The 22,351-nt window shown below is 37.2% G+C and overlaps 1 protein-coding gene across 2 annotated transcripts in view; it reads right to left on the minus strand.

The window, feature by feature from the left end:
* Positions 1 to 22,351, minus strand: part of COG6 (component of oligomeric golgi complex 6) — a 54,309-nt gene that overhangs the window by 21,130 nt on the left and 10,828 nt on the right. For both annotated transcript variants that reach the window (XM_061457439.1, XM_061457440.1), the window contains exons 5-11: positions 16,315 to 16,426; positions 14,305 to 14,387; positions 14,001 to 14,071; positions 12,663 to 12,756; positions 9,092 to 9,220; positions 8,890 to 8,981; positions 4,541 to 4,605 (exon numbers count right to left, since the gene is read on the minus strand). In XM_061457439.1, the coding sequence (XP_061313423.1) occupies positions 4,541 to 4,605; positions 8,890 to 8,981; positions 9,092 to 9,220; positions 12,663 to 12,756; positions 14,001 to 14,071; positions 14,305 to 14,387; positions 16,315 to 16,426 (646 nt within the window). The remainder of the gene's footprint in view (positions 1 to 4,540; positions 4,606 to 8,889; positions 8,982 to 9,091; positions 9,221 to 12,662; positions 12,757 to 14,000; positions 14,072 to 14,304; positions 14,388 to 16,314; positions 16,427 to 22,351) is intronic.

The following is a 22,351-nucleotide window of genomic DNA, read 5'->3' on the forward strand; positions in this document are numbered from 1 at the left end:
ATTACATACCTCCTACCAGTATTTTATAAGATATAACTAATAACCAGCTATGTTGACTGATTATCTCAACTAGGAGATGCTGGCTACACAGACCAAAACAGTGCTCTCTTCCAAGTTGAACAGTTGATGTCTTGTCTCCATGGTACACACACTCCCAATCCACTCATAAAAGGCTGCCCCCAAGGTCAATCTTTGGGCACTTATGAAGCAGCGACAGACAGTGACTTACCACTGCACTGTTTTCCCATGTGCCTGTGTCTGAAAGGCCTACACACAAAATCACCAGCTGCCACCCACCCTCCAAATTTATCTGTCTGCTGTTCAATGGAATGCGATGTGCAGCAGTGCCTTCATGTCAGAGCCAGCTGCAGGAAGAATTAGCTAACATCATGACTTCCTCAATCCCCTCCCTTTGCATCTAAGTCAGAGACCAACAACAAAGAATAACTTTTGACAGTCATTCACAATGCTCAATGCACAAAGTTGATTTCAACACTTACGTGAAGTTTGCTCTTCAACGTGTATGTATATACAAAAGTGAATATATACAAACACCCCTCTCCAGTGTTGCATAAAAGGTCATTTGGGCAGGAGTGCCAAGTATAGTCAAGGGAAAAAGAGGAAAATCAAAATATTGAACACCCCCCCCCCCCAAAAAAAGAAAGCAAAAGCAATAAAGAAAATAATAAAAAAAAAGATAAAGACAGAATAGACAGAAAGAGGAATAACATACAAAAGATTTTGGAGTTAGGAGACAAAAATGAGAATTAAAAGAAAAAAAAAAAAAGCAAAGCAGGAAAAGAAGCATTGTTGCTTCCCATACAGAAGTCTTTACTGAAAAGGAGAATCAAAATTTGCAAGTGACTCAACCTAATCTGCTCAGGGAAGTCCTGGACTTAGAAGTTCTTACTGTTTCTTAATCCTATGCATCCTGTAGTCAGTTGACCATAAAAGATTAGGTAAAGTCTATATAACACATCAAAAACATTGTCTTAGTTTGACCTCATCTTCCTTCTGAAGAGAAAGTCCTGTGGTAAAATATACCACTACTGAGTACTCAAGATTCACTTGGATGCCTAAAACTCAAAGCAACTATCAGTAAGAAATGTGGATAATTTGTACTGCATATAAGCATAACCCTTCTTCGAAAGTAAGAGAACTGCTTCAAACAGTACATTCACATGGAAAAGCATAAACCAGTAAAAAAATTCTGAATAACTCTTTAAGTATTTAAAAGTCCTCATGGAAATTCTACAACTAGGCTTTTATCAGATTATTTTATACTTCAACATCAATTCAAATCAAAGTGACAGGTTTGCAAACATCAGCAGAAATCCACTAGAAAAGCAATATACTGTGGTGCCACACAACTACAAGAAAGAGTGCTTTCCCTGAAATTAATGTAGTTATTTTTCTTACAGTGGACAATCTTCAGAGCAATGTATTGTAGAAAACACTTCTCCAAAGTGAGTCTATTTTTGCTTTTCCTCTTAACATGACGGCTTGCAATTATCTAACTGCACTGTATGAAGGCTTCTCTGCTTGGGTTTTTTTTTCTGCTTTTTCCCTTATGAAACATTTTCACAGGAGAAACTGTAAGTACTGCCTATTTTATTTTGGGAAGTCTAGACTGGCAGTGAATTAATACAAGTTGCATTCTCTTTAAATACAGAATATAATGAGAACTTTTTAATTGCTCTTTCAGTTTTTTTCATTTTTACTAGTACAGTAACTAACTACCAACAACATTTCAGGGGATATTTCTATGGACAGCAGAAGCACATCAGTGTAAAGAGTTTGGCCATCAAAATGGAAGGTATTTTGTACCAAACTGTACACACCACAAGTACGCAAATCAAGACTAAAACTCCCTGATTTAAACAAAGGTTTGATTCTATCCCTAATTACTTTGTTGGAACACACAGAAATACTGAACTCAGACATCAGCATTCAGCACTAACAGACCACAGAAAACCTGGTAAATATCTTAAAAAAAAAAAAAAAAAAAAGCAACCTGTGATAATATTTTGTTCGTCTGATATGACTCGGTGGATAAAGAACTGGCTGGATGGCTGCAAGCAAAGAGTTGTGGTCAATGGCTCAATGTCCTGCTGGAGACCAGTAACGAGTGGAGTCCTTCAGGGATCGGTGTTGGGACCAGTCTTCTTCAACATCTTTGTTGCTGACATGGACAGTGGGATTGAGTGCGCCCTCAGCAAATTTGCCGGTGACACCAAGCTGTGCGGTTTGGTTGATACCCTGGAGGGAAGGAATGCCATCCAGAGGGACCCTGACACGCTTGTGAGGTGGGCTGATGCCAACCTCATGAAGTTTAACCATGACAAGTGCAAGGTCCTACAGCTGGGTCAGAGCAATCCCAGGCACAGCTACAGGTTGGGCAAAGAAGAGATTCAGAGCAGCCCTGTGGAGAAGGACTTGGGGGTGTTGGTTGATGAGAAAATGAACATGAGCCGGCTTCAGTGTGCAGCCCAGAAGGCCAACCTGGGCTGCATCAAAAGGAGCGTGACCAGCAGGTCAAAGGAGGTGATCCTGCCCCTCTACTCTGCTCTCATGAGAGATCACTTGCAGTATTGTGTGCAGTTGTGGTGTCCTCAACATAAAAAGGACATGGAACTGCTGGAACAAGTCCAGAGGAGGCCATGAGGATGATCAGGGGACTGGAGCACCTCCCAGATGAAGCCAGGCTGAGGAAGTTGGGGCTGTTCAGCCTGGAGAAGAGAAGGCTGCGTGGAGACCTCATAGCAGCCTTCCAATATCTGAAGGGGGCCTATAGGGATGCTGGGGTGGGACTCTTCATTAGGGACTGTAGTGACAGGACAAGGGGTAATGGGTTAAAACTTAAACAGGATAAGTTTAGATTGGATATAAGGAAGAAGTTCTTTCCTGTGAGGGTGATGAGGCACTGGAATGGGCTGCCCAGAGAAGTTGTGAATGCTCCATCCCTGGCAGTGTTCCAGGCCAGGTTGGACAGAGCCTTGGGTGGCTTGTTTTAGGGTGCGGTGTCCCTGCCCATGGCAGGGGGGTTGGAACTAGATGATCTTAAGGTCCTTTCCAACCCTAACTGTTCTATGATTCTATGAGTCTATGATGGGTGGTTTTCAACAGGTCAAAACCTAAAAGCTCTGAAGGACAACCACAATTACATGGCAACAGGCACAAACTGAAACACAGGAGGCTCTGTCTGAACATCAGGAAATTCTTCTTTTACTGTGGGGGTGAAAGAACACTGATGCAAGTTGCCCAGAAAGGCTGTGGAGTTCAAAACCAGTCTAGACAAAGTCCTGGATGACCAGCTCTGGGTGGCCTGGCTGGAGCAGGGAGTTTGCACCACATGACCTCCAGAAGTCCCTTCCAACCTCAACCCTTCTGTGATCCTGTGACATTCTAAATGGCACTTTCTTCTTACCAAGAACTTACATAGAGTATTCAGAACTTACCTATTAACATTTGAGACTAAGTATTTGACAGCTGGACACGGTTGTTATAGCTACAGCATCCTATGAGAAATTTATTGTAATAGTATTTAGTAGAGTAGATTTTACTTCAAAACCACTTTGATTTATGTGCCGCATGGTCAGACAATTACTGGTATCAGCTTCACCTTGAGTATTTTATTTTGTGCTTACATGAAGCACATTCAATAAATAAGACAGTCTATCATTTGATGGAAATCATTATTAAGGATTTCTATCAAATGGGCCTATTCTAAGGTTGTAACTTAAAAAAAGACAAACGGGCCTATTCTAATGTTGTAACTTAAAAAACGACAACTGTGGAGGGATGTGATAGAAATATAGCAAGCCAAGGCAGCATGAATATTGCAAGTAGGAAACATTTTTCATGGTCTCTTTCAATACAAGAGCTGGAGTTGTTAAATAAAACAAAACCAAAGTGAGTTGGCTTTCCACAGAGTTAAAATGTGCACTTTCCTCCCGGAGGATATGTTATGAATACCAACATTTTGTATCAACTTGACGTATTCATGCAGGAAAAATCTGCTGAGGTCTATTAAATACAAACACAGTAGCTATGGTTCGGTGAATCTTTAGAAGCCCACAAACAGGCGAGGAAACTATTCTACCAAAGTATCATGACACACCTGTGTAGCCTGTACACTTTTCCCTAAACATAATAGTTGCTATGAAAAACAGGGTAGTAAATCAGACAGACATTTCATTTGACCCACTACTGCCATTTCTATTGACTTATCCCAAAACCAATCTTTTATATGTAAGCATTCCCAAACTTAGGAAAAAGAAAACAAAATCAAGATACAGACTTAGTATCCTAGTATCTCTCACTATATGGCTAGTTAATCCAGGTATCTATGAATTACACAGTCTTTAATTTTGGAGGCCTTTATGTTTCTTTATTAGATGAGAATCTAATTAGATGAAAATCTAATGCTTAACCAAGAGTACTGAAAATACACTGCAGAGATGGGGACACAGGTTCTAGAAAAAAAACCACAACACAACATTTTTCATGTTCAGAATGCTAAGAAAACAAAATACTTCACCTTCAGAGGCCTGCAGACACCTTCTGTGATGTGTCCAACTACTTCTTGAATATTTTCTTCCACACCTACAGTTAATGTAAACACATACTAAAATTATGCAAATGTAATTCTCTTTTCTTCAAGACTATAAAACAAATAAATGTAGAAGCTACTCCTCCATAAAAAGCATTATGAACTGCATGTTTTTTTCCTCCACTAGTTCACACCTCCACTGAACTTCAAATCTAACCATTAAGAAATAGCTGCATGACAAAACAGAGTCCTGAAGAGTCATTACCTTATGCTATATAACTGCTTTCTAGCACAGCATAGTGCCTGGTGATTTGAGGAAGAAGAAGCCAGGAAAATCAAAAATGATCTCGCAAGAAACTGTCAGAGTAACGTTCAATATTAGCACTTCCCGAGATTAAAGAGGGGAAAAAAAAAAAAAAAGGCCAGTGAGATGCTCAAGGAGCAACAGTACAAACCCATTTTGAAAGGTCTGAACCATAAATACACGTGTCTGTCGGCATTCAGTGCTGACGTGCTCATGGCATTGTTATCAATTAAACGACATATGTACCTCCATACTACCACGTGCTGCAGCATTAGCAAATGCTTCCTCCCCAGCAGCAACTGAAACTCATCTTTTACAGAACTATATACAAAAGAGAATATTGTCCTAACTTACCGTGGAACACAAATGAATTGTTGCATGGCAACGAGTACTGTCATAAATCAATCAAACTGAAAGCAACAGATCTTCAAGCTCTCACTTCAGTAACAACTCAGAATAGATTTATGGAGAAAGCAATACTTTAATTCTAATTTAAAACTTGTCAACAGGAGTTCATCTTCAGATGGGACCCATGCAATGAACAGTAAACAAACTGACTGTGACATGTGATAGAAATCAGGTGACCTGAAGCTATATTTTACAGATCTTATTACAGACTAAAAGAGATTACCTCTGAGAGTAAAAATTATCAGAGATCTTTGCCAATAGCCCTTTACACCAAGCTATGTCAAAAGCCACGTAACAACTGATTTCAGTGTGGTGGCTGTCAGTATTCCAGCATATTAAATTGGCAAGGTAATAAAAATATGTTTATCTATTCAAGTATTGATATCAAGACAGAAACCAAGATGACAAACCACAAGACGTATGGTCTGTTATGCAACAGCCAGATACACCCTAGCAATTTACACTTTTTTTTTACTAGGAACAGTCACACTTTCACTGTTCATCAATATAACAAGCACCTAGCACATATTTGCATTAGTGTATCTAGACCAGATTGATGTAACAACAAGTTGTGTATGAAAGTTCTAGCTGAAAGTTCAAATACCAAAGGACATGGAACCTTTATATATCGCATTCTTGTGCCTTCACACGTATTTTCATGTCCCATTAGAGTATTTTAGATTCAGCAAACAGTAAGAAGAAATCTTCCATCACAATGGGTTATGTAACTCTTGCAAGTTTCAGTATGCCACACTGACAGAAAGGAATTATGGAATAAACAACTCTTAGAGACCCAAAATCACTTTTAGAAAACAGTTCATTACTGAAGTTCTGCTTCTGCCTGCCTGCTACACCATTTGTGTATCCTACATGTTTGTGTACCCTTCTGTAAGAGAGATATCTTTCTTGGACTTTGCTTGGCTTCTGCTCTCCAGTTGGGTTCCTATAACTCCATGAAAAAAAATGGGTTTCTACTGCATCCCTTAAATAGAATGCCTGAAATTCTTCCTTCCAAGTGCAAGATCTCTGTAAGACTAGAAGGCTCCTGTCAGCAGAACACCCAAGCTCCAAAGAAGAGAACCAGATGCTTTATGCTTGTCCAATATAATGCTAAATAGTTAAACTTCTCTGAATTTGTTTTCAGTGCTTAAAATTTTAATAGCATTTTTGGTCAGATTAATTTTAAAAAGTTAACATTTGAAAGTTCAACATTTTAAAACTTTTTAAAAGGTATTTGTGAATACTCAATTATGGGCTACATAGTTTGCTCTCTTTTAAAGTAAAAACTGGGATAGGAACACTTCTTCAGCAATGTGGCATTCACACAGTTTTTCTTCCACTAAGACCAAATCCATCTTTACTTCACCCCTGAATTAAAATAAAAAAAAAAATCAGTACCATCTGCAAAAAGCTACTCAGGTTGAAATTAAAGTTAAAACATTTGACTAACCTAACTTTAGAACCCTGGTTAGGTGTCTTATCTATAGCAGTTGCTTGGGCTTCCTCTATAGGGAATGGAAGAAAAACCCCCAAACAATTGAGGTGAAAGCCTCCAGAAATGCCTACATTAGATCTAACTTTTGGTAAGATCTGCCCTCTGGAAATGCAAATCTCTGTTGTTAACTGTAACAGCAATTAAAAAAGACGTCCACTTTTAAAACTGGTTATGTAAAATTAAGTCAATCTCTGCTTGGAACCTGCACAAGAAGACACCTCAAGACTGCAGGGAATTCAACTTGAACCTCTCAGTACTAGAAACACTGTACTCACTGATTACCCACTACAAACTCAGAATCTGTATTTATGTAAAGCATATAATCTCAAGGTACTTCATCCAGCTACAGTTCCTATTAAATATTTCTTATTAAATCTAGAGGTATCCCATTAAGTACTGCTTTGTCTTGCAGATCTTATTGCATAATCATCCTTGTCATCAAAACAAATCTCCCAAAGATGCAGAGGTATAGTTAACAGACAGCACCTCCCAGGCTTTGCTGCTTCCAGTATGAAGCTAAGAATCCTTTTTTACATTTCTTCAGAACTGTACATCAGTGATGGCAAACCCATTCCTGGACAGCTTAGGAAAACATATTTTTCCTTCAGACAGGAATACTGAATCTCTTGTTCCTACTCATCTCTTGGGAAAAAAAGTTCTGACCTGGTGATTTAAAAAAAAAAAAAAAAAAAAATCCTCAAAACGTTTATATGCTCTGGATTCTGAAGTAATTTACTCTGATCTATGACTGAAATGCTCTTCATACATCTAATTACATGGTCATAGCATCTCAGACTAATGCCCTGACAGAAGTACAAGGGATTTAATAGCTAAATAAATCACTGCATGAAAAGGTAGAAAAATTTCATAATAGAATGAAGGCCTAGGCAGCAGCAGTAGCCCAAGCAACAGCAGAACCATATACGGGAGGCCAACTTGTCCTGAAGGACTCCCCAGTTACAGCAGAAGCATCAGACATTCACCTGCAAAGTACGTCTATGTCTTTTCCTCTACCATCAAATCATCACAAGGCCTGCTTTCCCATCTCCCTGAGACAGTCAGTAAACAATATTAAATTCACTTCTATAGTACTCTGTGTAACTGTAGATAAAACTCAACATTGCTTCAGTTAGATTTACAATATTTCCTAAAGTCTCCTTTCTCATACTGTTAATTAGGAAAGCCAACTGCTTGATGAGACGCTCAGCATGACCTGGCAATGTGCGCTCACAGCCCAGAAAGCCAACTACATGATGGGCTGCATCAAAAGAAATGTGGCCAGCAGGTCAAGCGAGGTGATCCTGCCCCTTTACTCTGCTCTTGTGAGACCTGACCTGCAGTACTGTGTCTGGCTCTGGGGCTCCCAACACAAGAGGGACATGAACTTGCTTGAGCAAGGCTAAAGGAGGGCCATGAAGATGATCAGAGGGCTGAAGCACTCCTCCTACGAAGACAAGCTGAGAGAATAGGGCTTTTTCAGCCTGGAAAAGAGAAGTCTCTGGGGAGACCTTATTACAGCTTTCCAATACCTAAAGGGGGCCTATAAGAAAGCTGGAGAGGGACTTTTTACAAGGGCATGTAGTGACAGGACAAAGGAGAATCTACCCTGACAGAGCAGCCTACTTTGACCTCTGTAACTTTACATGATGTCACATGACAGAAAAAAAAATTATATTTTACTTGTAGCATAGAAGAAAGAGAATTACAGAGAGAAGGAATTCTATTTTTCAAAATTACTGAACAAATAAGCAAGGCATAATAGGAATACTCAACATGTCAATAAGCAACCCTATACGGCAATGTTTTTGGAGACATATGTATTCATACATTTTACAGACAATTTTTTGAACTCTCAGCTACAGTCTAAAATGTCCCTTTGAAAATTTAGTGTAAATCTGTTACAAGCATAGTAAAATGAGAAGAGTGCATCTTGAAATAGTCTTCTTTGTTAAGGGTTTTCTTTTGATAAACTGCAGTCACCACCTATTCTGAAATTATTCCCAGGAAATCTAAGCTCACACTCTCGTAACTGTAGCACAGCCCAAGAAATTTATCACAGATAAATCACAGACTTATCACAGACTTAAGTTTCTATCACTTCCCAATTTATGATTTAAAATCTAGTACTACCTTCAATAGTTACAAGCTTTAACATAGCTTCTAGGTGCTCTTTTTCAGAAGCTGTAGCTTGATGCAACCAGGCCAGCATGTCTCCTATGTACCTAAAGACAAACAGAAATTTGTTTAAATCAGAAGTTTATGGTGTCAGGGATTCGAAATGCCAACAGGCAAAAGAAGAATTACTTCACATACATTCTTGCTAGTACTGTACCTCAGAGGATCATGTGAGTGCATTTCAATAGGGCGGGGAGTACCACTCAGACCTCCTCTAGTGAGAGCATCTATAAAGCCACGGACCACAGCACTCCTCCTAGCTGTTCCAAACTCATCCAACGTGTACCTGTTATTGAAAGATGAAAATGGGTAAAACAAAACAGTTCACCTTATCAGAGTTTACTAGCTCAACTTTACAGTTAATACAAGCAACCATTTTTATAGTTCTAGGAATCTTGCATCAATATTTCTGATATAAAGCATTCAAAACTATCTGATTTTCCCATCTAATCTAAGAAGATACTAAAGGTAACTTCTTCTTGACCCTCCCATTCTCTCACCTCACGCAAATACGTAAATGAAAAATCAGCTTTTACATTTTTCTACATATAAACACTTATACATGTGTACATGATTAGTAGCAAAAAAAATACTTTCATTTAATACTTGTTCACTGGTTTTAATCAAATTAGTCTTAGATATTTAATCAATGGACAATTACAGCCCAGAGTGCACAATCTCAAATGGCTTTCTGGTAGTAGAGAAGATACCAACAACATACATGCAGCTCATTTTTTGGAGCAGGCTACCTTCCTACTGGGGCTGATGCATGATAGCAAACAAAGGATGGGAACTGAGCACTGCTAACATCCCTGCTACTGCTGCTTAGAAACAGGATTTCTGCAAGCCACGTAGCACTTCTTCAAAAACAAATTTAAGCATTTTGAACAAAACACATAAATTACAAAGGAGAAAAAGAAAATACTCATGACAGTTTATTTTTCCAATATAAATGCCAAAGAATAAGCATGGTGTCACTCACCAATGACACCCAGCAGCTGAACAGATAGAAAAATAATAACAAAAAGCATGTTACTCACTGACTAAAGTTAAATGAGTACTGCATTCACAATTAACAGATGTGGAAAACAAAAACAAAACAAACAAACAAAAAAGCCCCAACCAAAACCCAAAAGAAAATAGTATACTCTTTTAAATAGGTAACAAGTTCTATTAGATTTCTATTATGCTATAAGAAGTCATAGGGATCCTTCACTTTCACTCTTTTTAATCAACATTACTATTTGGGGGGGGGGGGGAGCACACTGAAGAATCCACAAATTTCTGTTTAAATCCTTCATACACTGTACTTGTTAACTCAGAGAGTAAATAGCTAAGTTAAAAAAAGAAGTCTAATGAAAGTCTTTAATAAATTGCTATTTACAAAAATTATGCAATTAAAAGTGGGAATGATCTGGGAGCTGCCAACTACTCACAGACCAGGAGTAGCAGCAGTGCAGTGAAAAATCTCAAGTGTTCGTAGAAACCAGATAAGCTTTTCTTTTTTCCTCTTTCATAAACAGCAATATAATAAAACATTAAAAATACAGCAGCAAAACAGATCTTGGGTTCTTGTTATTAGATTTGAAAACAACATATAATAATGATAATTTTGTTTTAAAAAGAAAACTACTAGTCTTTGTTTTGCTCTCAGTAGAACAGGGTACAAATATTACAAAATCCTGCATCTTAAAAAATTCAGTAATAACTGAATTTACACTTGTTAACATTTGGATTTTTTTCAACCCAGCTTCAATTTTTAAAATCCCAGTAAAGCAATGATCGCTGGGGGGAGAGGAAGAAGATGAAGTAAAAGCTCTGAAAACCAGAGTGGATGATGGAAGAGAACACTGCTTTGAGCTATGATGTATTTCCTATGAAACAGTTTTGTGTTACAACCAGGAAGAGGAAAACAAACTGAAATGCTTATTTCACATCCCTAGTGACTGCAGTTCCCAAAAGTCCATCCATGGCACAACCTTTCTGCCATCCTAAGTTAACAAGACATAAGTCCATATAAGAAAACAAGAATTTGTAGCTTTGTTTCTAAACTCCTGCCTCCTCCATCTCACTCACTTTCACCCAATCAAATCACAATCTTTATCAGATGCAAGGGCAATGATCTAGAGAAATCACAGCAATGCTGATACAACAATTTAAATACTTTCTTGTATGACATAATTTTTACATTTTAAACTCTGTTATGTACTGAAGGTATACAAAAATTTTTGGAATGCAATAAATTAAATCTTAAAGCATCAGTATTGCAATTTTCACAATACTTCTGTAGCAAAGTAGTTTTGCACAATAATCTATGATGAGAGACATATTGCTACATCTTCTACAGTAATGTTTAATTTCGCACTTTAGGCAAGAGAGAAGTTCTACCTACCAAGGGCTACCTTCGGTAACACTAGTACTGCTGATAGTCAGAGAGGTGTCAGAAGACAAATAAAGTCTCTTTTTCAGATTCATTTTAACCTGGACAGTTGTGGATTTATACAGAATATATTTGGGTTTTTTTCCCCCTAAATGTTCAGAAATCAAAATAATGGTTTTATGAAGTTTGCAAGTAACATAATTTAACAAAATAAGTATTTCCAGAAAAATAAAACTGTTTCCATAAATGCCCCTATAAAATGCTGTGAACACAGTTGTGATTGATCCCTTGCAGCTGTGAATGAGGGCCTGGAGGGCACAAAGCAAGAAAGGACTCCGTGGTCCGCAGCTATGACACAACGCACTGCAATCACCACATGTAGTAGCTGGGGAGGTCAAGTGACACCACCTCCCTCACATCAATCAGCAGAACTGACTGAGCATGTCAAGATGTGCATTCTCTCGCATACTGACACTATTTTTAAGGTCCACTTGCGCTATGCATTTTCCCCATGAAGAGCTCCATGGAGGTTTACACTGTCACACCTTTGCACATTTCACACTCTTAAAGACAAGGCTAGCCTTTGACAAATCACCTAAGGATTCTGCTGTCCTGGATGCCTGTGGCTGAAAGTAATTTGCAATAGCTGCAAAATGTGATGAATGCAGTTTTCAAAACAAAACCCTAAAAAGCAAAGAAGTGGAAGTACCTCTTCAGCTACAGTCACCCCAAATAAAAGTAGTTCTTACACTGCCACCTCGTGGTTTAGTTGTCTCTACTAAGTCCCTTCAGCAAATTGTGGTTTTTACATATATATATATATATATATATACACATATATATATGTATGCACCCCTATGCTTTATATGCCCATATGCAATAGATTTTTTTTAATAGGTTACTGTGCAACTCATAATGGAAAACATTCTTACTACCAGAAGAATTTCAGTAAAAGCTAATTTAGCCTTTATCAATTTTAATCTTTGGGTATGTAAATGAGACAATCACATGCTTTGGACAGCTTTTTTTTTTTTTTCTTCAGAAAAACCCTACAATGACAGCAGCAGAAATTCAAAATTCCCTTAAATAAAAACAGTCTGACATTTTACTTTAATTAGAAACCATTAAGTTGGAAAAAGCCCAGTGACATTTACTGTACCATAATTATGTCAGACTCCTGAAATTTAAAGGAGTTGAACCATCATTTTTTTATATTTTTATTTTTAAAAAATATCTGCCACAGGACTATATTGTCACCATCCTTGGCACTGTAATTCATGCCCATCTTTAAATTTTATGGGCTGGAAATACTCCTTTCTGTTAGAGATAATAGTGAACATTTACTTACTTATACAGGACAGGTCTATCTTTTAAAGCTTCCATGGCTTGAGCGAGCACTGGAGAAATGTCACATGATTCTTGTGTCAAAGTCCTGCATTCATCTATAAAATACCAACACAGATAAAAGCGCATTCTTTACACTGTAAGACCTTTTATAACAAGTTGTCAAACACAAAAATCAGTTAAAAACTCAAGAGTCTATTTTTGATTTTGAATTGAAGCCTTCAGAATATGCTACCTGGCCTACTTTGTGTTAATGTAACTAAATTAGCAATAAAGCATAAAGCAATACTTCACTGCAAAATGGATGTCCATCATAAATTTCAACAAGAATAAATATTAAAGGAAGCTTAATATCTATTTGCACCCCCACTTGCAAATGTTAAACCATTCAGCCATCAGAATTCTGTCAGGCTCCTTTATAACTGTTTACTACATTCAAGATAAACTATTAAGAAAAAAAGGAGCGATTATTTAAGCAAGCTGTGGGTTTGTTTTGATTGGGTATTTTTATTGGTGTCTGTTTGCAAGTTTTTTGTTGTTGGGATTTTTTGTTTGTTTCTTTTTTGTTTGGTTTTGGTATTTTTTACTTTAATCACATTAACTTTATAATCTTGTACATTCCATGCAGGAATGTAGAAATCACGCAAACTAAATCAAACATCAGCATAAAATTCACTGACTTATCATTAAGGTGCAACCACAACCATTATCTGAGGTTTCAGCATGCACTGAACAACAGCTAATGAATACAGTATCGCACTGCAGCATAATTTTTTTTTCCAACAAATCTTCCTGTCAAGGTACAGGTACAGAGAACTAACAAAAAAGCATCTACATTTTACACTATCAAGATGTAATATCAAACACTGATGCTTGGATCCATGCAAAAAAAATAATCACCTACTATCATGCAAAAGAGCATCCTTATAAAACATGGTTGTGTTGAGTTTTTTTCTTTTTTAAAGATAATAACCTACTCCTCCTACTAAACTCGATCTTACTACCGGATTGTCAAAACTGAAAATGTCCCTGAAACCTGCAAGAAAATGAAATGCCACACACTTAACAATTTGGTTAGACTACCAAACTGTAGTTGCTGTTCTCTGTGGAAAACCATCTAAAAATACAAATAATAGACTTTTACTAACAGAGATGAGATTAGCCCCAAAAAGGAGAGACTCTCCAATTAACTATTTTATTCACAACAGATCTTTCACTAAGAAGGAAACCCAAAGCCTTGTTAATGAATCTTGGAAAGAGTTTTTGCTGAGTTCAATCCACATGAAGAAATTAAAGGAATCATCATAATAATTTTCATAAACATAAAAACATTTAGTCCTACTTTGAGTCCATCTGTAAAGTCGCTCGTAAGATGTCTCTTGCAGTAAAGCCATCTGTTCCATAATTTCCAAACTACAAGACAGAAAGATTTTATTTGCAAGTACTACTTTAGATAGTACTAGCAAAGACATGTGCAAATCAAATACACCATTATTAAAATAATGAAAATTTTAAAAGATACTACTATTCTTCAGTGTTTTGTGCAATACTCTCTATAGTCATAGAAAGTAAAGAATATAACCTTGCTGTAACTTCTGCTTTTAACTAGTAAATGGTTATCTTACACTCATTTATGTGGCACTCACCCTGCCCTTTGCTGATTTGTCCGGAGGAGAATCTTGACATCATCATGAATTTGCTTTACTCTTCCCAAAGCCTTGAAAAAATCCTAAATCAATAATAAATAAATAAAAAGAAAAGCAGAGTTCAAAAGCATTAGCTTCTTAGCCAGATCTCTAGCACTCTATACTCCCCATTTCAATTCCATACTTACATTCCTTACAGGTCTGTGTACCAAGTGCTGCTTTTAAAATACAAGCCCCCCTTTGCCACTCCTCATTTTTCATTCCACCTTAAAAGCCTTTGGAATTTTTTCTTTCCTGTTGTATCATGCTTTTCTTCGACAAAACCCCAAAAAGTAACAATAGCAGCAAAGATGTGTTTTTAACCTGTCTTTTACATAGCGTGTGCGTATTTTACATTTATTAGTTAACACTTCAGGGAGATTCTGAGGACATTACTATGCATTCCATCATCTTCTCCCCATTAATGTTAGCAACTATCATGTTTCAGTTTGCTCTTTAAAGTACAAGGACTACAGGTTGATTTTTTTTGTTTTAATATAATGGGGTAACAATTTCTAAGAAAAAGAAAACATTTGCAGTAGAGTAAACCAAGTTTTTTCAGGACAATCTTCCCTCCCTGTATAACTCAGCAGCAGCAGTGAAGAAAAAAGAAATACCCTAAAAGACACAGACATATGAGCAAATGGAAAAATCCACTAACATTTTCAAACATATGTCTTACAATGAAGACATCTTTCAGACATCATGGAGGGGACTAGTTAATGCAGATATAACTGTTATATCTTCTGTGATTTGAACACAGTTTGCCTCAGGAAAGTAGAGTTTTATTCCGGCATAAGTCACATAAAAATATATACATTTTAAGTGAAGTAGGATACTGACTGAACCTACTGCCTTGCATCAAGTGTGTTGAAGATAATGTTTATTAAAACCCAAATCCTTCTTCCTTCAGGGAAAAATAAAAACCAAAACAAAACAAACCAAACTTTAAAAAACTGCCAAAAGAAGCCTGACTAAAAATGTTTTAAGCACGCTGGTTGATTCTATCATAGGGAAAATGCACACACACGATTTTACTGAAGTCTGCCATTTCAGTAGCACAACTATGACTGTATCTCTGTTACATCTGCACATTTTTTAGACAGATCAAAGTATCAAAGGACTAATCCTCATTCTGCTGCAAGCTGAGCACTGAATAAATGGCACAGCATTGCTGTCATTGTTCCCTGCAACATGTGTTTTTAGAAACCTGAATGCTCTTTCACAGTAGTAGCTGGCACAAAAGCACACAGCAATTACTCAAGTGCACAATCATTTAACACATTCCGTTTATGCTTTCATTAGCACTGTTTATGGTTATCTGTTCCATGTCTTTAATAATGCTATAACTGCAACTACAGACAGGATGCCTGTGGAACAAGATAGTATGTCTCAGCAGGTAGCCTACATTTAAGTGAAGGTTTCTATGCAACTACAATAATAAAAATCTGTTAGGTGCACTCAGTTCTCTGGTTATTCAGTTTCTGCTTTTAGTGCAGAACAATATGCCTTTCTATTAAAACCATAAACACTCAAAAACTTGTTTTGGAAGGTGCCTAAAAATGAATCAGCACATAACATCTTCATCAACCATATGCAAAATGCACACAGGCACAAAGGTGAAGTGCTGCAAATTTCTCATTTGCTTTATTTTAATATGATGAAGTTTTAAAACATTTTCACTTAAAATTCAGAGTTCATAAAGGTCTTTTTGAAATGAAGAACCATACGATAACTCATTTGCCTCTTTAACTCATCATATAAACTAGAATTTAATGTTGATTTTCTTTCTTGTTCCTTGAATCTTTCATGACACATTTCCAACTCATCAGAAACTCACCATTCTGTTAAAAGGTAAGCTCCTCTATAAGAAATTAAACTACAAACTGATAATAAGATCTCATGTACAATTCAGCTAGGATGATTCTACATTTTAGTTCAGGGCAAAGCTTTTAATATTCATTGAGATACCTCAGTAATTGGCTCATCTTTTGTGCCTCGAAGGAGGTTCATTTCATCTGCTGTCAGTTGGAATTTTGCTATAAATGCATCTGCAACTTGTGCTTTCATTTCTAGTCTCTGACTGTAATAAAACAAAGGAAGAGGACATTACTTTTTTTATGCTCATTTCAGATTTACTTTACATATTCATACTTTTGGAAATACAATTAGCATTAGAAATCAGTGTTATTAAATTATAACAGTATGTTCTTGCCACCAAACACTTGAGTTACATCTTCACATACAATTTTCTATTAAGCTTACCTAGATAACTGAGTAAAGGCAATATAATGGTAAGTTTGCACATATGAAAAGTAGTAAGTTCTTTCAAAAATATTACTTTAGCATTTTTATCACAAATTATCTAATTCAGATACTTTGCGCTCATACAGTTGTAACGGTTGCAGTTATTTTCTTTCAAATTCATCAAGGAAAGAGTAAGGTTTCAAGTCACACTTTCTGAGACACACAAAGGGCTGTAGCACCCTAAATGAGAAAATAATCATCTAATAGACCCATTTCTTTTTAACAACATACAGTCAGGATACAAATTTACCAATCTCACAAGCAATCAAAACGTAATGGCTAACTCTCTTGCTGATTACTCTCCCTGAAATGAACACAGCAGGGATGTAATATGCCAACGCCATCTTGTGGACAGTATCGTTTTGCACGTTTCGTCATACACATTACAACCACAGGACCTGAATGAATATAGTTTTATTCCACAGGAAGGGTCTGTAATTCTTGTAGCAACAGAAAATTAGCTCAAACTGTGGTTTGAGCACACAGCATTCCAGGAAATAAAGACTACTTTTTCAAGACATTGAGAAGACACTAGTTATCTGTAGAAGAATAAGGCTCCATTACATCTAGATCATTTCAGCTTCCAATGTAGTTACTGCCAGATAAACACACTTATTATAGGGTGGTAAGACAGGCAAGGACACTTCTAATACTGACTGCAATAATTAAATTTCCCTGCAAGATCAAAGCTTGAAAAGCAAGCTTGCTTTTATTTACTCCTTCTCTACTATTTAACTAGTGTCTGGACTTCATTCAGCTGAAGAAGCATGGAAATCCAGCTTCCTTTCCGTAGACATGGATAACCTTCCCACCCTGCAGTACTACAAACTCTTTTAGAAATCAGATCAAATATTTTGCAAGTGTCAGTGCTCTAGCATACTGAACGGCAAAGCATCAATGAAAAACTATAGCAATTTGCAAGCCATCTTGTGGTAGCTCACTATAAGTGAGGAAGAACAGGAAAGAAGTCTAAAAGGGAGGGCTCAAGAGTGCATGCACAGCTCAGAAATAAGAAAATGAGGATACAGGAAAAAATGAAAGGTATCTGGAAGAGAGGCAAGAGACTGAGAAGCATCATGATGGTTTAGCAAGGACATGGAGTCAGTTTTCTAAGCACAAGGAATGGGGGGGCATGGAAAAGTGACAGACTTAAGAGAGAACAGAAAGTACCAAAAGACTCTGGGTGCAGAGAAGGGAGACATGTCAAGTGATGGGTCTAAAGGGACTGAAGTTGCCCCGTCTTCTCTTTGAATAACTTTATTACCTAAATCTCTCATATTGGGGTGAGGACATGCAAGCCTATTTTCAAACCTAAACAGAGCTGGCACTGTTCTCCAGCCTCACTGATGAACTTTTCTGACACAGAAATTGTGGTAGACCTCAACACAGTGCAAGGAGCATGGAAAAATACCATTTTGAAGACATTCAATAAATTTTCAGCAGGAAGAATAGGCAACAGAATCTGAAGAGAGGAAGCCATGACGTAACTTCAGCTGGAGACAGAGATAACAATACTAACAGAAGCTGTCTACAAAACATACTTAAGAGAATTAACAGACAGGAGGATTTAACAGACAAAAGAGTATTTAAATATTAGGTTTGTGAGAGAGTTTCTGATGATAACTCATCATTCTCATAAAAGAGATGAAAGATGGCTCAGATCTGCTCTGCAGTGATATATTTCATCATTACACTGATGCCATGGCAGCCTAAACCACGCTGCTCAGGCTGCCTTGGCAATCCCTACTCATCCCTCCACTATAATGCCCTTTCCAAGGTACATTTCCCTTGGAATCTGATCAAGGAACAAATCTGGAAGGAAAAAAAAACAAAACAAAAGTTTTTATTTTGTTTATTTTTGGGGGGTGGAGGTTATACGTACTCTCTAATTCGGTTTACCACAGGCCTGTACTAAGGCACTGCGGGGTACTAAGTTCTGCCCACTCCTTGTTGTAAGGGGTGGGCCAGCACAGTGAGCTGCCAAAACAAGGGGGCAATAATTGCTCCAAGTCTCTCTTCTTGTGATGGAAATCTCAATTCAATACAAAACCATAAAGCTGGAAATACAGTGGATTATCCCTCCCTTTAGGGAAAAGAAGGAAGGTAGGAAAGAGACTAGAGAAACAAATAAAAGATTTCTTTGGTTTCGACTGAAACAAGATCTTCCACAAACACAGATGGGATGTTGAGAAACTTTTCTGTTCTTTCAATGTGTGCATTCCCAGAGTGCATAAAATTTTAAGTTCTCTTACAGAAAATTTCCATTTACCATTACATCCTGTTCTTCAGATTATTTGAATGTACACTTTCACCAAACTGAGAGCAGGGAGAACCCCGTATTTAAGAAATGCAATATACTGGGCAACACAGTTGTTGCAGTTTGCTTTGCAGATTTTGCTGGAATCACTTCAAAGAACAAGGACCAGAGTCAGGAACTGTACAAACAGCAAGTTCATTAGTCTATGCTGGAATTCTGAGCTCCCGTCACTCCTGAGGTTATAAAAATGAACAATGGCAGAAAATCTTGCTACTCAATCTCTCTCTGCTTGCAAGTCCTCACTCTGCACAGTCCATCCTCTTGCTTTTTTTGCTGCTACAGAGAACAAGGTTCAATAAAACATCTTGCTTTAAAGTCATTCTAATCCCTGGCTATGTCTTTGGCTAAGATCTGCTGTAACGGCTCACCCTCTACACACTCCCAATAATTAACTTATATAAAACCGAGCAAATATATTAAACTCCAGCACTCTAGCAAGCTGAAAGTTTCACAATGTAAACACAAGATAACACCCTCAAGGTGGCAGCAACGTTTTACCTATCTTATTCTAGACAAGTGATTCGGAGGCAGTGAGAAACACCTATCCTAAACCTAAAAGCATGTGTCTGAAATTTGATAAAGCTATTTCTTTCGGGCTCTTTACAAAGCACATGGGAGTTCAACAAGCTACTCAGTTTCAAAACCCAGGTTAGCCACCTCTGCTGACTCTGGCTATGAAAGTTGCCTTGGTTATCAATCTGCACGAGAGATTCTATATCCTAGATGATGGATCAGTAACAGAACATGTTAAGTGCTTGGACTTTTACCTGGCAGTATACAGTATTAATGAAAGCAACACATTCACACAGGTATTTAATTTTACATATAAATATGTATTTCCTCAGACATAAGATAACAGATATTTAACTAGGATTTCATCAGCCTTACTCAAGTTTGCCATAGGTATTTTACTGCACCAAGTGCTATGAAAAAAACAATGCAGGTAACAACAAATGCAAGAGTAAGGCCATCTTATATGCAATCTACAGCCGTCAGTACCTGTGCAGACACCTCGACATTACAAGACCCACTGGCTTTTCTGTAAACATAATCATTTCTAAGTTGCGTCTAAACAAGAGCAGTAGAGCAGAGGAAAGGGACACACTGTGCTCTTATCCCAAACGTGTCTGTTGTTTTATTTTCCCTTTTACCAAAGTTATCCCTGCATAAAGGAACAAAACTAACAGATTATGGGAACACTGCACTGATGCAAAGGGGGAAGTGCCAAGCTCTGGTAGACTTTGGAGCTTGGGTGGGGGGTGGGAATCCAACAAAGAGCAATTTCCCCAGTTTTAATCGTTGCCAGGGAGACAGAATTCTTTTGCAAGAGAACTCAAAAGGCTGGGAAAACTATGCACTTCATGCACTCTTCCCTTGAATCAAATACAAATGTGCACTGTTTGTTAGGATTATCACCTAGACAGCTCAAAAAATGAGATAGAGGAGAAACAGGCTTTTCAAAAGTTTAGTTTTATCTTGCCACCAAATACAGCATAAAAATCTGTGAGCTTCCTCTACCTAGGACAAGTCACATCCGCATGTCCTGAAGTTACTTTTAATTTGTGGTACTTAGGATTCTACATATTTTTAAAGCCTCAGAAAGATGGAGTATTTCTAACCCATAAAGAAATAACAACCATCTTTAACTGACATGTATAAATGCTTTTCAGCAGCAGCTGGCAAAATTATTTTTCTGTGACGTTTTTTCTGGAAGGCAAATATACAAGACTATATGCACTGGTAAGTGCTAGGAAACCATTCTTAAGAATAAGTACCAGGTGCAAACATGCATTTGTAAATGCTGAGAACAAACGTTTTTATTCTACATTTTGCAGTCAAACAACTTTTGTTAAAGAGAGAACTGAAATCCTGTGAGAAGGTATTCAGTGACCAATTCCACCCCAGAATATAATTATGAAATCTTCTCCTTAATTAAAAAAAAAGGAGGGCACAGAAAATTATAGTGAACTGACATTCCCAGGATACAGGAAAATAGCAGTAATATTACTGGAGGCTTTAGTGAGATCTCATCTGGAAAACAGATCACAATCCTGATCATCTGTGTTCAAGAACAACAGACTCCCATTAGACCAGAGCTAGCAGGATGATGATGCAAATGGAGAACCTAATTTATGAGAAGAGATGAAGGAAGCTCTTAAGATAAAGGACAACATAACAAAATAGACAATTTATAACCAAGAATTAGGTTGGAAATTAGGGAAAGGCTTTTACTGGAAAGTCAAGCTTTTGAGGTAAATGTTCCAAGAAAAGCAACACTTATAAAATGCAAAAATAATTCACTAGTTATATTCTAGAAAAGTTAGTGAGTTTATGGAAGTCATCATGCAAATGATAGTGAGCAGCAGTAGTATAAGATTGAACTTAGAAGGTTTCTCCCATCTGTAATTTCCATTTAGAGATACTAGCCTTCAGTGCCGCAGCCCTACCATATTCTGCTCTAAAAATAAATAGGTAAAAATCAAAAAGGCTAAACAAAAAAGTTCAGCAAGAGAGGATACTAACTGCATTGACATGATTCAAATCTTGTCAAATAGATTACTAAACACTATAATTAAAAAAGCTTATATACTGTGAAAAAAAATCATATAATTCAGTAATTTTCTGATCAGGCTTCCTACAAGCACCACTGATATGCATCTAGAGAGTAGTCTGGATAAGCAATTTTCACATGCAAAACTTCACAGCAATCGTAATATATATACTTACTAGGTGAGTCAGTGTTCAGCAATGTTTACAATACAAGATGTGGTTTCTAACTTGCAAACAGAGATCAAGTTAAAAAGGAATATATTTCCAGTGAACAGATTCTTTTCCATCCTGAAGAGGTGACCTAGTTGATGCTGTCATACCAAACAGACTGATAACTTCAGAATACCTTTTATACAATCTGATATAAAGACACTTGAAAGGGGCCAGCTTAGTCTATCTTCAAATTTACTATTAAATCCAAAAATACTGCCACAGGCATGAAAATAACACACTGCTCTCTACATCCACCTGGAGTAAGATTAGAACAAAGGAGCTTAACCAGCAGCAAAAGGAGAACTAAATCAGATAGCAGGAAAACAATAAAGAACAAAAATCAATTCCGAAGGAAGATCATGGGCTTCCTGTTCCTGGGCTTTTCTTCTAAGAGCAGATTAGACAAACATCAGTCAGGCATGGTATCATGTAACTGATTCTGCACTTCACATTAGTATTTCTCAACCCATAACACCATGCCTTATTTCTCTTGATCAAGGAGTACTCCATGACTTAACAGACTACATGGTTGCCAGCTAGAAAAGGTTTTGCATTTTCTCTGCTAGAGAGAAATAGCTAGAACGTGACAAATCAAGGTGTGGATTGTTTTGTTTTTTTTTA

The sequence above is a fragment of the Pezoporus flaviventris genome, unplaced genomic scaffold, assembly GCF_033815535.1.
Source record: "Pezoporus flaviventris isolate CSIRO_AGI_PZ_B2104156 unplaced genomic scaffold, CSIRO_AGI_Pfla_v1 ptg000025l, whole genome shotgun sequence".
Classification (NCBI taxonomy): Eukaryota; Metazoa; Chordata; class Aves; order Psittaciformes; family Psittacidae; genus Pezoporus; species Pezoporus flaviventris.